Here is an 18,189-nt window from a genome sequence, read left to right as displayed (position 1 = left end):
CTGCTTTCTTTGATCGAGCCCCATATGAAACAGAGGGCTTGTATTCAAGTACCTCTCTCAACACCAGCATCACACTCAGTTTGGTGAAATGCTCTCACTACGGGAAGCCTATAAGGAGCTAAAATTATCTGAGGGAATAGTACATTCTTGATTCCTAGCTCATGCTCACTCTGGCAAATAAGCTAAATGAATGGAACTGGGCATACACATTAATTAAATGATCTCTCTCTCTAAGTATGCTAAAAACCATGTTGCATATGCTTCAGTTTAAATGCATGACTCTGGCTCTAAACTTAAAAAACCCATTGTTCAAAGAATGAATGAAGCAGTTTGGGTAATTAGCTCAAGGCTCTAACATATAGCCTTAAACTTTTGATATCTCATTTTTTTTTATCCTCACCCAAGGACATTCTTCCATTCCTTGTTCAGATAGAGTGGGAGAGGGGGAGAGAGAGAGAGAGACAGACAGACAGACATCGACGTGAAAGGGACACACTGAGTGGCTGCCATCCGCACGATCAACCAGGGCCGGGTACAAACTGCAACCGAGGCACGCGCCCCCAGCGAGAACCGAACCCGGGTCTCTCTGGACCGCAAGCCGACGCTCCAACCGCTGAGCCAAACTGGCCAGGGTTGATATCTCATTTTGAATCCTGTTCTTTCCACTGCTGATGTGTCAGAATGAAAATAAAGTTAAAACTTTTTGCCTAAAATACGACATAGTCTGAGTTTTTAAAAAATTGTAGATCAATCACAGTTACTTTGGTTGTCAGAAGCGTTTATGATGGATTTACATGAAGATCATGAACATGATTATGTGGAACATGGTCTCCATTTAAAGAGATGATACATAGCCCTAGCTGGTTTGGCTCAGCAGTTATAGAGCGTCGGCCCGCGGACCAATGAGACCTAGGTTCGGTTCCGGACAAGAGCATGTATCTTGGTTGCGGTTCATCCCCGGCTCTGGTCAGGGTTGCGTGGGAGGCAACCAGTAGATATGTCTCTCCCACATCTGTGTCTCTCCCCTCCCCCAATCTGTCTGAGGACAAATGGAAAAATTTCCTCGGGTGAGGATAAAAAAAAGAAAAAAAAAAAAAAAAGAGCTGATACATAGAGAAGGAGTAAGCTGCTTCCTTCTCTTCTACCCCTTTTCCAGACCATGGTCGGTTCCAGGGCTAATCCTCTAAGACAGTGGTTCTCAACCTTCTAATACCGTGACCATTTAATACAATTCCTCATGCTGTGGTGAACCCCAACCATAAAATTATTTTCTTTGCTACTACATAACTGTAATTTTGCTACTGTTATGAACTGCCATCGGAAATATGTGTTTTCCAATGGTCTTAGGTGACCCCTGTGAAAGGGTTGTTTGATCCCCAAAGGGGTTGTGACCCACAGGTTGAGAACCTTAGACGCTGCTCTAAGACGTCTCTTTTGAAAAAAGACACATCAGAACTAATTCCATAGTCTCTTATCCTTGTCTCATCCAGCAGCTTTCACAACAATCCCCATCTTAGCTAAATGGGACAAACAGCTGGCTTATATTTACATATTCAAATTCCTTCAGGTGGAAACTGATAACTTCAACATTCATGCTGATAATCACTCCAGTTCTTCAGCCTAGTGGATCCCAATCCTGAAGGCACGTTTAGATAACTGGGGAAACTTAAAAACAAACAAACAATCAAACAAACAAAAACCCCCAAACTTACTGATGCTTAGGACACAACTTAAATCAATCAGAATCCAGATCTCAGGGATGTAGGGTCTGTGCATCTGCATTTTTAAAAAACCTCTCTAGGTGATTTTAATGTGGAGCCAGGGTAGAGAATCTCTCTACCCCTCAGTTTCGTAACCACCTGAACTCTAAGGACTTTCATTATTATTCCACTTCACCCACCTTAAAGCATATTGCTTTATATCTTGAAGCAATTGCAACTTGTTCTAACTACAAATTCCTTTCCTGGAATACAATCTCATGTTCTAACTGTACTACTACTGCTGAACCTACTCTTTGTTTTCATCGCACCGTTTTGTCTTGGGGTCTCACCTCTCCCCTTTCTCAGAGTTCACCAAGTCCTTTTCTGATTTCAGTAGCTTCTCTTCCAATGTTACCAGTCATTCTACAATGTTTGAAATAGCCCCCCCAGATTTCTTCATTACCTTAAATACCCAACTCGACCAGTCATCAACATCAAAACCCAAGCTTTTGAGTACATGGCTAAAGTAGTCCCAATCAACCACCAAGAATCCTCCCGTTTTCCTTTCACGACAGTCACTGCCTCTCAGCTCAAGACAGGACCTTAACAAGGTTTTTAAAATTGTTTTTTAAACAAGGCTTTTTAAATTGTTTTTTAAAAACAATTTAAAAAAATTATGGTAGAATATACATAAAATATACCATCCAGGTTGGGTATTTGTGGGAGGCAACCGATCGATGTGTTTCTCTCACATCATGTTTCTTTTTTTTTGGTACGTGCCCCTTAGCGGGAACTGAACCCGGGACTCTCTGGTCCGCAGGCCGACGCTCCAACCGCTGAGCCAAACTGGCCAGGGTTTCACATCATGTTCCTTTACCTCTCTCCACCCCCATCTCCCTTCCACTCTCTCTAAAAATCAATGAAAAAAATATCCTTGGGTGAGGATTAACAACAACAAAAAAAGTTGCTTAAGGAGTTATTTAAATATGCATGGTCTTTCAAAACCCAAGCTAAAATTTTGATGGGCAAAAATGTAATCATTTTATTACAGTTTCGGTGAATGACATATGATTAACTACATGATACTATATGCTGATATTTTTATTGTACATTTGATATCAGAATGTTCACAGACCTCAGATATTTCTAAAATATTAACTATTCAATTAGTTTTAAAGACATCTTTGGGTTTAAAATGTTTGTCTACTAAAAGTTACATATGCGATATAACATCCCAATTTTCATAAAAAAGTGTGGTGATGTGGTACTGTATGTACAATGGAAGATTAAGATTACTTCTTTCCCTTTACAGCTTAAATAATACAGCAAATATATTTTTGACTCTATGAACTGATTCTTTATCAATGAAGTATTGGAACATCCATTAGATACAAAGCAATATACTTAGAATTTACCTAAAATGACAGAGCTTCAAATAGATCTCAAAAGTTTCCTCAAAGCACAATTCCATGAATATATATTTATAACCAAAAATACTACTCATTCTAAAATCTGCAAAGACACAACAATCTTCCAGTTTAAAAAAACAAACAAACATCATGATCTAAAACCACATGTAATGTATATACCATATTTCTGAGATACTACAGAGGGACTGCTGACACAGATGGTTAAGATATTAAGTTGAAATCAAGCAGTAACTTAAGATCCTATTAAATCTTCAGTATTTTTTACTTGATGTATTAAGTTGCCTTATTTTTCAGATGGAAGTTACAGAAAAAATTTTTTTGGCTTTTGTACTAAAAAGCACAGGACACAGAAAATTCCTATTTAAGATATTAAAAGAATCAGCAAAGACACCATACATGAAACTAGGCATTTCTTATGTTTCCATTTAAAAACACAAATTTTTAGTATCTTGTATTCCAAGCTAAATCATGCCTTCCTAAAATGTCTTTATAATCCCATGGCAGCTATAAGTTTTAATTCCTTTTTATGTTAAAGGATTCAGTGTTTTCCAAACAGCATCACCACAGGAAAACACTTTTTTTTTCTGTGCATCATTCTACATATAGCCAAAATTATACGAGAAAACAAGAATACCGAAGTTTAGGTTTGAAAGATTTTTCCATCTGTAGCCAGCTAATTACTGTGAAAGCAACAAGTGTCAATTTTTAAACCTGAAGGTAAAATACATATAAAAAAGTAAAACATTTAAGTAAATGGTATACCAGAGGGTTCCATAAATATTTAATGGAAAAATCTTTTATTTAAACATTCATGAACAATTTTGGGGAGAGGAATTTCAAAGAAATATTCTGCTAACTAATGAAATGGGCCTAAATCAGGTACCAACAGTGGCATACCACCTATGCCACTCATGGTTTTCAATCATAACTTGCTAACTTTTCCTGTGCTCTGCAAGTATTTAAAATAATAATAAATCAGGTATCTCCCAGATTCAATTAAATTATGTTCAATAATGATAAGTGATAGAGAACTAGCTTACAGAAGCACACATAGGGTTTTTAAAGGAATGACAAACCCATGTATACAAAACTAAGACCTGATATACAATGCATGTTTGAACTATAACACAGAAAATGTATATATATAATGAACTAGCTAAGTGTTCAGTGAAGAGAATCTAAATATATTTGGCATTTATTAAACATACACACATTCACCAACTATCTTACATGAAACATTCTTTCCCCACAGAAGGCCTATGTTCAATAAAGGGTCAACACAGCAGATGTGGGCTACCCAAATCCTACCCATTCCAAGTTTATAGGACTGGTCCCTGACCGGCTGCTGGGAAATAACCTTTGTGCCTCTGCAATACCCTGCCTCTTAAGAGTGTCTCAATATACCGGTGGCTTTGGCCGCACCACACAATTTATGCTAACAATGTGATTTATGTTATACATCTGTTTTTGTTCACTTGTGCCTTGGTCTAGCTGTATTAGTTTAAACTCTGGGTGGAAGGAAGAGTGAAGGGCTGGAGATCAAGTAGCTAAGATCAATTCCTTGAATGCTCTATGCCTACTTACTGACCTCCAATAAAAACCCTGGACTCCAAGGCTCATGTGAACTTCCCTGGTTGACATTTGCCCGTATTGTCATACACTGTTGCTGGGAGAATTAAGCACTATCTATACAATTCCAATGGGAGAAAACAACTAGAACTTTGTGTCTGGTTTCTCCTGAACTCTGCCTTATGTACCCTTTTCTTTCGTTGATTTTAATCTCTAAACACGAGCAGAACAACTTTCCTGGGTCCTCTGAGTCCTATCAGCAAATCATTGAACCTGAGCGTGATCTTGAGGACCCCTGACACAGTCTGTAATACAGTAAAATTCTTATTTAATAAAGAGAATTTCTTCTAATTTCAAGGCTTGGTGTCAGCAATTTTATTTCCAAAGAGGCAGAGATAGTAGCATACACTCATAGGGACGTCTTCTAGTATGTGGATTTCCTTCCCACTAACCAAAAGGAATTATGAACGCCTTCTCCTCAGTTATTACTACTAACATATAGTTCAGGAGAAAAGAACTTTTTCAATTCTTCTTTGTTTAGGTTAATTCTGTACTTTTTAAAAAAGGGTATGTCAGAGCCATCTGGTATGGCCCAAGATCTTAGATATACAAAGACACTCTTACCAGCCAGGAGTCAGTCAGGGGCCAGTCCCTTGTTTGGAATGTGCAGGGTTGGAATACCCCAAGTCCACTTAGTTAACCCTTTACAAAAGGATTCATTCCATAAGAAATTTTTGAGTTAAAATATCATCAAGGATTATAGCATCCAAGAGCTTTTGGTTTATTAGATCAAAACAGCCCAAGAATGTTGATCAGTGACAATTCTATCACCTTATTCCCTAGTCAGTTTGGCTATTCTCTTTCCCTCTGGGAAGCTCTTAATTGTTCCCAGTTAACAAGGAAATTAACAAAGTAATGGTCTAATATGGAATTACCTACCACCTGTATAAGAATCAGATTTTCGTTTAGCTCACTGCTCAATCAGAAAAAGCATCTTGCTATTACACTGGTTTCCATTCTGAGTCATATGCCTAGTGCTAATGAAGAGCCTCGAGTGAATAAACTACTATCATGAACTCATGGAATTAATGGTATAAGATTTTCTGTCTTTCACTTAAAGCTTTACCAAATTAAGTACAGAATGGTAAATGGTGATGTTCTTGCTAGGAATGTCAGATGGCCTAACTTATCTCTTAGTTTTTTCCATGCACAGTCCCAGGAGCTACTACCAGGCATTATTTTATAGTTTATTATTACTCATGATACCTAACATACTATTTTTACACATTAACTGTAGTAGTAACAGGAGAATGTTAAAGCCTCTAAACTGAAAGAATCACTTATGTAAGGGTTGAAATCAAGACTATATAGTCAAACTGCCTGCAATTGAACCTTAATCCCAATACTTACTAGCTCTGTGAACGTGGTCAAGGTTTGTTTTTTTTAAACTCTTTTTTGCCTCAATTTCCTTTTCTGTTAAATGAGAATAATCACAATGCCATCACCAGACAGATGGTTGTTATAGGGGTTAAATAAACTCTTAGTATAAAGAACTTAGAATTGTGCTTTGTATCTGATAAAAATTTATGTAAGTGATGGCTATTACCGTCACAATCACCACTGCCACTATTCCAAGGAACATGGGACATTTAACTTATCTCTTCAATTTTCGCCTTACCCCAAGTGGTAGAAAAAAGGGCAATATTATCCTCTTGACTGACAGGCAGTTCTTGTATAGTGATGAGGGCACTTTATTGAGTTCCATTACAATATAGCTATCTCATTAGTTTCATCTGCAAAATGGGGATGGTAACAACCTATCTAATAATGCCGTGTGCAGATTAAGTGAAATATCTGCTCATAAGTCCTGTTTTGTGGTATCACCACTAAGGATATATTGATAATACTAAAGTCTGTCAGATACTTGGGATTTCAAAATTACCTGGTTCCAGGTACTCAAACACGTCTGCAAGGATAAGATTTAATACACTTCAAGGCATGAACCCCGAAAAGTGCTAGGAGAATAAATAAATAAAAAATTATCCCCTTCTTTCACATTCCCTGGTTAGGATACATTTCTTCAAAATAGTCAATGTGTGGAGGTTGGAGTATGTCAAGGGCAGAGAGTACCTGAGAAAAGGAAAAAAAAAAAAAAGTGAAATTTAGAGAACTAAAAAGGAAACAACATATGACATAAATGCAAGTAAATACTATTATCTAAATTAATGATTTTGAGATTAACTAAATTTATCAGTCAAGAAACAGTCTTAAACATTAAGATGAGTTTGTAAACTTACTATCTAAACCAAATGAGAGCCATACCTACCATTCATTCCTTTATTCCTCTGTTCAAAAATGTTTAATAAGTGTATTCTACCTGGTAGGCTCTTGGGTTATAAGAACAAAACTGATATTACTGATCTCATGGCTAGGGAAGAGGAAGACATTAAACAAATAAACAAATAGTTACAGGAATATATAATTATGACATTTATTATTATGAAGGGAAAAAGTAAAGAGGAGTGGGGAGAAAATGCTTCTCTGAGGTAACACTACTTGAAGAGTGGAAAGCTGAACAGAAGTTGGTCAGGCACATTTTAAATCACTGAGGCAAGGAAGAACCAGGAAGATTCTAGAAGCAGAAATGCCAGTGCTTATGGAACATAGTGGTGGGAGGAAAGCAGGCTGGGATAAAACAGAAGAGAAAGGCAAGGGATAATCACATAAAATTTCTTTAAATTATGTTAAGCATTTTAAATTTTATTCCAAGTCCCCAAAAAAGTCTCTAGGGTGGGAAAAAAAGACTTCAGGCATCTGCAATTCAAGTCCTTTATAAAAGCAGCATACTATCAATGTTACTTCTGCCATAGAAACATAACTAATAGGCCTACTTCCCCTCCCAGCTGTCTAGCTACTCTTCTAAGTCCCAACTATGATGTCACATCTAAAAATCTGAATATACCTTGTTAATGAAAAATACCAGGCTCAAAGGATATAGAAGTTATTTAACAGGAAGTCAATTGTGTGGTAGTACAAGTTCAAATGTTCTGATCTTGAGCTTATTTATTTATTAATTTTTTTTTTTATTATGGGGAATTTCAAACACATAAAAGTGGGCAGAACGGTATAAAGAATACTCATGTAAATATATAAATCCTCATGTAAACTTAGTAGTTATCCATATATGGTCATTTCTGTTCCATCTATATCCTCCACTCTCCCTATGTAATTTTGAAGCAAATACTAGCTTTACTTCAGCCATACATCAGTAAATATCTTTATAAGATTAAAACTTTAAAAAAGTACAATTATCAATTATAAAAATTTAATGTTTATTTTATTTTTTGAACTGAATTAATGTCAGTTTTATTAAGAATAAAAACACAGAAATGACCGATTTACTGCATATGAATTCATAATGTTTTTTAATACCACCAAATACGCAGTGCTCAAATTTTCTTTCTTTCTTTTTTTAAAGTTTGTTGGTCTAAATCAGAAGCTAAGTAAGATTTACATATTATGATTGATTTATGTCTTTTAAGTTTTAACCTATAGATTTCTCCTCCATCTCCCTTTCTTATTCCTTTGCAATTTACATGTAGAAGAAACCTGGTTCATTTCAAAGGTTATTCTTTTTTCAGCCAAGCATTTGTCACTTTAAAATTTTAAATTAAACTAGAACCTTCTGTAATGAAAAAGCCTTCACCTACTTTAAAACCAGTTAAACATAAAGGTTTTAAAATAGTTTAGATGTTTATTATAAAGAATATCTTTTATTTCTGAATTAAAATATTTGCACTTAGGGTCCTGGCTGGCATGCTCAGTGATTAAGTGTTGGCATCGACACTGAAGGGTCACGGGTTTGATTTCTGGTCAAGGGCACATACCTGGGTTGCAGGTTTGATTCCTGGCCCCAGTCAAGGCACATTCAGAAGGCAACTTATTCATGTGTTTCTCTCACATCGATGTTTTGCTCGCCCTCCCCCCCCTCTAAAAATCAATGGAAAAAATATTCCCAGGTAAAGATTAAGCAAAAAAAAAAAAAAAAAGGAAAATAAAAATAAAAAGAAAAATGTTTATACTTAGAGAAAATAACAGATTTTTCAGTTTCTTTAAAAATATATATTTTTAATCATATGAAAGATAAATTATTTCATTTCTGTATTTTTAAAAATCTCTATAATTAGCTAGTGTAAAAAATACACATAAATTCATTTCTCATTATGTGATAGAACAATTTTAACATGAATATTTGATGCCTGAGGAAGGTAGTTAGAAATTAGTGTTATTAGTGTTTTACTTGACATCTTTCGGACTCTAAACTCTGTATCTGAACAACATACATCCTGTCTTGCGGGAAAACAGAATGCAATGAGTGACAGCGTCCATTAGACAAAGCTATTTCACACTTCAAATCTATCTGCTATAATTAGAGGTTATCTAAAGGAAAGTGACAACCATACATTTAAATCTTGATAGAGAAGAATGAAGCTTTCTTACTCCAAATTTGATGAGGCTTTTTGTAGAAAAGCCATATAAAACAGGGTTAGACATTTGCACTCAAGCATTTAGCTGTGATTGTTAGTTTCAAAGGTGCATTATTTAAAACTCTGTATGGAATTTTTAAACCGCCTGTTGTTTTTTACTCCTGTTCGTTCTACCTCAAAATGTTATCAGAGGATAGCATTCTACAGTGTTTCAAGGTGGCACAAACAGAGCTAAGACCAGTAGAAATGATCCAGGAATCTCAGAAGTGAGAAATAAGTGAGAAGGAACAGTAACAGAGTTCCAAACTCCAGACCTCATGCCTCACTCCCTATTTAAATAGGCTGAGTCCCTCTATAACCCCACTATTATTTATGGGAATAAAGTGTGTGAGATTAGCCTTATGTTGTAAATATAAGAGGACGCCTTCAACGAGTCCAAGTTTCCCAAAATACCACCAATCCTTCAAAGTATCTCAAATACAAAAAAAGTAGACATACTTGTCTAATTAAAAAACAAACTAAAGCTTAAATAATAGTCATTACCAAACTGTGTTTCAGCACATTTATCAAAGGTTTTATAACCTGGACAAAAGCTCATTATGAGAGCAGCTTTTTAAAATCTTAACCTCTGTGATGCTAGAAGATTCACTATAAATTGGTTATATGATGAGTAAACAGCTTAGTTTTTTTTTTTTTTTTTTTTTTAAGTCAGCCCTTTATCAATGTAATTGCTGTGAATAATCTCAATCCTAAATATAAAAACTAGCCTGGATAGTGTGGCTCAGTGGTTGAGTGTCGACCCATGCACCAAGAGGTCGCCGGTTTGATTCCCGGTCAGGGCACATGCCCAGGTTGTGGGCCAAATCCCCAGTGGGGGGCATGCAGGAGGCGGTCAATCAATGTTCTCTCTCATCTATGTTTCTCTCTCTCCCTCTCCCTTCTTCTTTCTCTCTCTAAAATCAATAAAGAAAAAATATTAAAAAAAAAAACAAACTAGAAATTTAACTGTTTATAGAATTGAGTTAAATTCCATGTTTAACAAAGGAGTTACTCCTTCCTCACCCCCCCAATAGATTTTAAGTTCTTTAGAATAGAAACTACTTTATTACTATTATTTTTAGAGTTGTAACATATAGTAAAGTACATAAATCCTAAGTGTATAATAATTAAATTTATTTTTATACACACAAAGTGTATAATAGGATGAATTTTTATTCCATGGTTAAAATCCAGATAGAAAAATTAAGCATTTCAACAACCCAGAAGGCCCCTTTGCCTCTTTCCAGTCCTGCTAAGAGGTTACCACGATTCTCATTTCTATCACCATAGATTTATTTTGCCTGTCCTTGAGCTTTATACAAATTGAAGCATAGTCTTTTGTGTATGGCTTCTTTCATTTATTGTTATGCCTGTGAGATTCATGATTTGGATTACATTGAATATACAGCTCATTTTGAGGAGAACATGCCTATTAACCACACATCAATGTTGATATGAATCAGCGGTTAGTCCTTTTTATGATGTGGAGTACACCATTATACGAATGGGATATAACAGAATGTACTTATCCAGGGTACCGCTGGCAAACATTTGGGTTGTTTCCCAATTTCTAGGTATTATGAATAAAACTGCTATGAACATTTATGTACAGGTCATTTGATGGATATATGCAATCATTTGTCTTGACTATACCAAGGAGTAGAACTGCTGGGTCATTGGGTAGGTATATATTTAGCTTTAGCAGAAATCAAGTTTTCCTAAGTGGTCTTACAAATTTTTCACCAGCGATGATAAGCATTTTCAGTTGATTCACATTCTTGCCAACACTGAGTATTGTCAATCTTTTTGTTGTTGTTGTTGTTGTTTTGTTAATCCTTATCCTAGGATATTTTTTTTCCTTATTGATTTTTAGAGAGCATGGAAGGGATGGGGAGGGGAGGGAGAAAGAAAGAGAGAGTAACATCAAGGTGAGAGAGACACATGGATTGGTTGCCTCCTGCATGCACCCCAATTGGGTCCAGGGATCAAACCTGCAACCCAGGTATGTGCCCTTGACTAGGAATCGAATCTGCAATACTCTGATGAGAGGGTAGATGCTCTAACTACTGAGCCACACTGGTCAGGACTGTCAGTCTTTATTTTTATTTTGAGGACACCCTTCCATTTTTTGTTCAGACAGAGTGGGGGCGGGGGGGGGCGAAGAGAGAGACATCGATGTGAAAGGGACACATCGAGTGGCCGCCACCTGCACGACCCAACCAGGGCCAGGGACAAACTGCAACCGAGGTACATGCCCTTAGTGGGAACCGAACCCAGGTCTCTCTGGACCACAGGCCGACGCTCTAACCGCTGAGCCAAACTGGCCAGGGCTGTCAATCTTTTTTATTTCAGCCACTTTGGTGTGTATAAAGTAGTATCTCATTGTAGTTTTAATTTATATTAAAACCGAAATTTCTCTAATGACTAAAGACTTTGAGCATTTTATCATATGCTTATTAGCCATTTGATTATCCTCTTTTGTGGAATTCTTAAGTTTTCTACTGATAGACAGAATTCTCAAATTGTATAAGCTCTTTATAAGATATATTTTAGATACAGAATTTACTGTCTGAAAAATGTCAAGTAAATCTTTCTAATGGTCTTCCTCAAATGCTAAATACTTATTTAAAAAAAATTGTTCTATTACATAATATATTCTGGAAACAACTATTTTGCTGGATATATATCTGAGGTCTGTCTTTTCATTCTCTTAACTTTTGATAAGCATTAATTTTTAATGTTAACGATGTCCAGTTGAACAATCCTTTTTTTTAAACGTCAATGCTTTTCTTGTTCAATTAAGAAAGCTTTGCTTATCTCAAAGTCATGAAGGTACTTTCCTATGTCTTATTCTAGAAGCTTTATTATTTTATCTTTCACATTTAAGTCTGTGACCCATTTTGAATTAACTTATGCATATGTTGTGAAGTAGAGGTTTTTCATATGGACAGCTAATTGATTCCTGTTTAGTGAATGGCTATCCATTCCCCACTGGATTGCAGTAGTGGCGCCTCTCTTGTAACTCATATATGTACATCAGTTTATAGAATTCCTAGTCTGTTCCATTAATCTAATTGTCTATCCTTGTGCTGTCTAGATTACTGTGGCTTCATATGTCTCAATACCTGAAAGTGTGAATTTTCAACCGTGTTTAACTTCTGCAAGATTGTCTTGAATATTTTAGGTCTATTCAATTTCCACAGAATTTAGAATGTTTATCAATTTCCACACACATACATGTACACAAAACTCTGCTGGAATTTTGGTTGAAATTATATTGAATATACAGTTCAACTTGGGTAGAACATGCCTATTAACAATTTTCCCAATCCATGAACTTGAGAGTTGATAGTATTTTTTAAAATTTGTTTTTATTGATTGTTTTTTTTAGAGAGAGAAAGGGGGAGAGAGATGGAAACATTGATGTGAGAGAGAAACATCAATTGGCTGCCTCCTGCACACCCCCTCCTGGGGATTGAGCCTGCAACCCGGGCATGTGCCCTGACCAGGAACTGAACTGGGACTTCTCAGTCAATGGGATAATGCTCTATCCACTGAGGAACACTGGCTGGGTGTGAGATGATATGATGGTATTTTAAATGCAACAAGAATCTGCCCAAGCCCTGGCCGGTTTGGCTCAGTGGCTGGAGCGTCGGCCTGTGGACCAGTGTCCCAGGTTTGGTTCTCGCTGGGGGCATGTACTAAAAAAAAAAAAAAAAAAAAAGAATCTGCCTAATACCATACATTTTAGGCACAGAGCAAATAAAACCAAATCTACTCAAAAGTAATCTTATCTACAGCATCCTTTGTGTTTTCACTCCTTAGAAGGTGCCAGCATTAGTTATGTCTACAGCTAAAGAGCACACGTTTGCATTCAGAGAAGGTCCTATTGGTCTCATGTTGGTATGATTCTTTTTTTTTTTTTTAATCCTCACCTGAGGACATTTTTCCATTTTTTGTTCACATAGAGGGAGAGAGAGGAAGAGAGAGAAACATCAACGTGAAAGGGACACATCGAGTGGCTGCCACCCACACGACCAACCAGGGCCGGGGACAAACTGCAACCGAGGTACGCACCCCTAGCAGGAACTGAACCTGGGTCTCTCTGGACCACAGGCCGACGCTCTAACCGCTGAGCCAAACCGGCCAGGGCTAGTATGATTCTTTATTGTACTTATGAACCCAAAGAGGCCTTGTTTGAGTTAGGTTAGACTATACAAAGGAAAACAAATAATCCTTCTCCGCCTCCACTATCTCCTCTTTTCATCCTCTGCTCATCTCTGGAGTATTCCAGAACCAAAAGATTGGGAAAAGATATCTCTGAAAGAGATCATGGAGGCTATCATTCTAGACCCTGAGATTTCTCTTTTTCTATCACTTTCATTCATTCACTCACTCTTCAAATAGACTGGCTACTGTGTGTTTGGTGCTATCACCCAAGGACAAAAAACAAACAAAGCCCAAGACTCATATCATACTATAGGGGCTCTTAGCAGAAATCAATGGGCCCAAGGGGTGTCTGAATGGGCTTTAGAGGACTAGTGAAGGCCTAAAATGACATAAAATTGTGTTTATGTGCATTTTTCCAAGAGAGAGTTCAAAACAATCATCAGATTCTCAAAGAAGTACAAGATTGAAAAAAATGAATCATCTCTTTTCCATGCTGATATGGAAATTGTGTGTGCACACACATGCACAAGAGCATAGGTGGATAAAGTAAAGACTATTTTGCCAGATTTTATAATAGCTCAGATTCTGACTAGACACTAGTGATAAGCCCAAACAACATCAATCTTTACAAAGGTAAACCCATATCTGTTTCCCTAAGTTACTACATCAAGGTAAACCTATCCTTTAAGATGATAAACAACCTGTACTTAAGGGGAAAAAAATGTGTCTGTGCATGTGTGTGTATCTCAGTCAGTTAGATCACCTAAAATCAATGAATTTGATATAGTGACTTTGTAGGTTCTGTTCAAAAGAAAATACAAAGTCTCCTAGAGCTTTGTGGCTATTTTCTGACACATAAAAAAACAAACAAACAAAAAATCCAAATTAAAATCCAACCTTCCAACAATGGCCAGGCTAATCTTTCTAAATGTCATTTTCATCATGACATTCCTTTCTTCTCTTTCTATTCAATCAAATCTTAATCTCAAAAGACTCATCTTAAGGCTTACCTTCGCCATGTTTAAAGCATCTTTAAGTCTCTAAGTCCACACAACAATTTGTCCCTTCTCCTTAATATTTTGGTACTTGTCCACCAATATTCACCTGAGAAGCTTAAAAAAGTATAGCTACCTGGGACTCAATCCTGGATATTCCAATTTAATAGGTCTGGCTGAAATCCACGAATCTGCATGTTTTAAGGCTCACTGGTTAATTCTAAAATACTTCTAGGTTTGGTTTCCCAGCTTTTTGGTATGCACAGAACAGACTGTCCTGTATGAATGTTTAACCATGCAGGCAGTCCTCCCATAGCACCGTCGTCACAGTATTTACCACACTACTAAACTCTTTGAGAGTGGAAACCCCTAGAAGCTAATGTAGTTTAGGAATATAACATGTGTACAATAAAAATTTACCAAATTTATGAATGCGGGCTTTGAAGCAAGACAGATTTAGACTCTCATTTTGTGCCACCTTCACCCTGAGCAAGTTACTTAATTCTAGGCTTTGGTTTACTCCTCTGTAAAGCAGGGATAACAAGTACTATGTGACAAAATTTTTAAGGATTAAATGAATTAATGTATGTAAAGCATCTAGCATACTCCCTGAGACATGGTAACAAGTGTTAAACACCTGGTCTACTTCCCCCCAAAAAATAAAAATAAAAATAAATAGAAAGACCATGTTTTAAACTTTTTTATGCCCTCTACATGACCTAGCATGGCACTCTCTAAACAGTACATACTTAATAAACATCTGTTGCCTTAACTATATCAAATACTAGTTGCCTCTTAGACATTCCACACATACCAGGTATGCTGGCCCTGAGATGCTTATGGAGATAGATCGCAGAGCATAACATAAATTTGTTATGTATAAGACAGTGGTGCCATGCCATCTTCATCTCCAACCATCTGCCTCACTTCTTAATATTCCCACAGAAGTCACAAGCACTCTCTATGACAGAACTTATTAGGAGCTCCAGACAGTGGTTGTTGTGTTTTAATAGGTGTGATTTTCAAGAATTCCGTTTGTTTCTTTTCTTACACAGCTCATTTCTAAGACTATCTGTATGACTTAATTACTGAGAAAAAAATACCAATAGTAGCCTATTATACCACCCCTCCTTCATTAAAGAAGCCAAGATAGGTCTGAATATAATAAACCATTGAAACCCTTAATAAGTGAATTTCTGATGCTACCTTCAAAATACTTCTTCAATATGAATGAATACCTTTACTTGAGTGTCTGTCAATGTACATAAGGTTTGTACTCTTTGATGCAAGCGTGGTACTCAGGTAAAAACTAAGCAAGCACCAGACATCATTCTAAATCACTTCCAAAATTTGAGGAACCAGTAATTAAACAGTAACAAGTGATATTTTTTAAGTTACTGAAACAAACACATTGCTAGGCAGTTCCAATTGACTGAAAGATAGCAAAAACTTGATTAAGGAAAACAATTTCAAGAGGAGTAATCAATAAATGAAATATGTCAAACCATGGAGTTTCAAGTAAACATATCAGAAGTTTGATATTCCTAGTTTTACTAAATACTTCAAACTTAACGCAAATTTCTCTCTTAAAGAGAGAACCACACTTTGGCCGAAGTTCTAAAAGTTCCTGTGCAAACCAGCAATCAGACTCATAAGAAATTATTACTAATTTTCTGACAAAGCTTTTACTTCAGCAATTAAAATACCACAGAGGTTGAATACCAAATGCAGAATGTGAAGCAGTTTTTCTTTTCACGTGAAACTGAAAACTAAGAGTTCAATGCTAACATCCCTCAGGTAAATTTCACATGTATTAAACTTTTAATTCAGGATTAGATGAGGTGAAGATATCTCTCAAACCACAGTGGTTCTATTTAACCACGAATCTTAACAAGTTCAAACACAGCCACAAGAAAACTAACCTATGAGAGCTATGCTATTTTTTAAGAGGTGAATCTGCTTCCCCACATCTCTAACTTAATCTCTGATTAGAAATATCAAAGGATAAAAATAAAGCATTTAAAATCTGGGTCCAATTATTTTCACTTAAATCACCTAGGCTATACATTTTACCCTATTTTTATGTTGAATATTAGTATTGTTTCTCAGCTAAATATTAACATTTGCTTTATATCAATTAATATTTATCTGTCAATCAATAAATCTTAGAGTTCATTTACTCGTTGTTCACAGAAAGGGTCTAATTTGTCAGAGGTTTCCAAATCCATTTAATAACCTACATGATTCTTTTTTAATTCTCCTTTGCTCTTTACTAATACAATTAAGCATGCTTAGGAAATAGCTTATTCCAAACACCAATTCCACTTACATTATCATGTTTAAAAAAACACAACATCTTCAATTCCCGGAAGACCCTTTTGCAAGAGACCAGATTCTGGAAGACGTTGGGCATCTTTTTGAGTGCTACTCTCTTTCCATCTCTTGGATCTGTTACTGACCTAAAGAAGCAATATTGGGGGTGGGGGGAGAGGAAAAAAAGACAAAGAAATCAATTCCAAACCTTGTTCTTTAATGTTTCAAAGCACGACAAATATCTTTATCTTAAAAACTCAATATTAAATCCACTTAGTAATGCTTTAGGTGTCAGTGAGAAAGAAGATTAAAAAAAGTACACCCCTATAATCAAAGAGAATGTTTAGCCCATACAACTCATTTGCCATGCTTTTTCCTTTATTTTTTTATTTATTTATTTTTCTTTTACAGGTTGGCAAACTCCTAGGAGAGAGATTCCAAGAGGGAGGGAGGTTCTGTGGACTTGGGGGCAGATTTAGAGGCACAATAGGGTGCTGGGGGCTGAGGGATGGTGCTGTCAGACCAGGACATCTTGAAATAGATGATCTGGGATGAACTGCTGCTGCCCATTGCTGCCATGGTGCAAGGCTGAAGCCTCATGGGGTACCTTAGAGTTTAGGAGATGCATGCCTCGGTTGTGGTTCAGTCCCCAGCCCTGGTTGAGGTTGTGCATCTCTCTCACATCGATGTTTCTCTCTCTCCCCTTCCCACTCTATCTGAAGATAGGTGGAAGAGTATCTTAGGGTGAGGATTAAAAAAATACAATAAAATAAAAAACAAAGAAACAAAAACTGATGTCTTTTAAAAAAGAAAGTCACAGAGGTAGAAGGGAGCCAGGTGGGCTGCATGGACTCAGGAAACAAGTTGCAAAGGCAAAAGGGCCCTTGGAATTTAGGAGATAGAAAGCAAAGATACCTGCTTTGAGGAAAGGGGTGTGTGTGTGTGTGTGTGTGTGTGTGTGTGTGAGAGAGAGAGAGAGAGAGAGAGAGAGAGAATGCGCGAGCGCGTATGTACCTTTTCCCTTTATTTTATTATTATTTTTAATCCTCACCGGAGGACATTTTGCCACTTTTTGTTCAGATAGAGTGGGAGGGAGGGAGGGAAGGAGAGAGAGAGAGAGAGAGAAATATCAACGTGAAAGGGGACACATTGAGTGGTTGCCACCCACACGACCCAACCAGGGCCGGGGACAAACTGCAACAGAGGTATGTGCTCTGAACCCGGGTCTCTCTGGACTGCAAGCTGACGCTCTAACCGCTGAGCCAAACTGGCCAGGGCTTCCCTTTATTTTTAATCTCTGTCCAAATTTCTACCAACAGTTACTCTTTCTGAGAGGTTACTTAACAATACATCTGAGATTCGAGGACTATTAGCGGCAAAGATATTTTAAAGATGGGAGGAAAAAACTTTAGAACATTAACATGATTGAGGTCAAATTGGTTTTATATGCTTTATTTTCAGAACCAAATTCAAGATGGAAGAGATG

The 18,189-nt window shown here is 36.7% G+C and overlaps 1 protein-coding gene across 9 annotated transcripts in view; it reads right to left on the bottom strand.

The window, feature by feature from the left end:
- NLK (nemo like kinase) overlaps window positions 1-18,189 on the bottom strand; it is a 151,136-nt gene that overhangs the window by 51,473 nt on the left and 81,474 nt on the right. For all 9 annotated transcript variants that reach the window (XR_004960268.1, XR_004960269.1, XR_004960267.1 and 6 more), the window contains exons 2-3: window positions 16,720-16,849; window positions 6,774-6,829 (exon numbers count right to left, since the gene is read on the bottom strand). Coding sequence is in view for 4 of the 9 variants with exons in the window: in XM_036267736.1 (XP_036123629.1) it covers window positions 6,774-6,829; window positions 16,720-16,849 (186 nt within the window). In the remaining 5 variants the exon portion in view is untranslated. The remainder of the gene's footprint in view (window positions 1-6,773; window positions 6,830-16,719; window positions 16,850-18,189) is intronic.

The sequence above is a fragment of the Molossus molossus genome, unplaced genomic scaffold (genome assembly GCF_014108415.1).
Source record: "Molossus molossus isolate mMolMol1 unplaced genomic scaffold, mMolMol1.p scaffold_m16_p_19, whole genome shotgun sequence".
NCBI lineage: Eukaryota > Metazoa > Chordata > Mammalia > Chiroptera > Molossidae > Molossus > Molossus molossus.
This window is presented reverse-complemented; position numbering and strand designations above follow the sequence as displayed.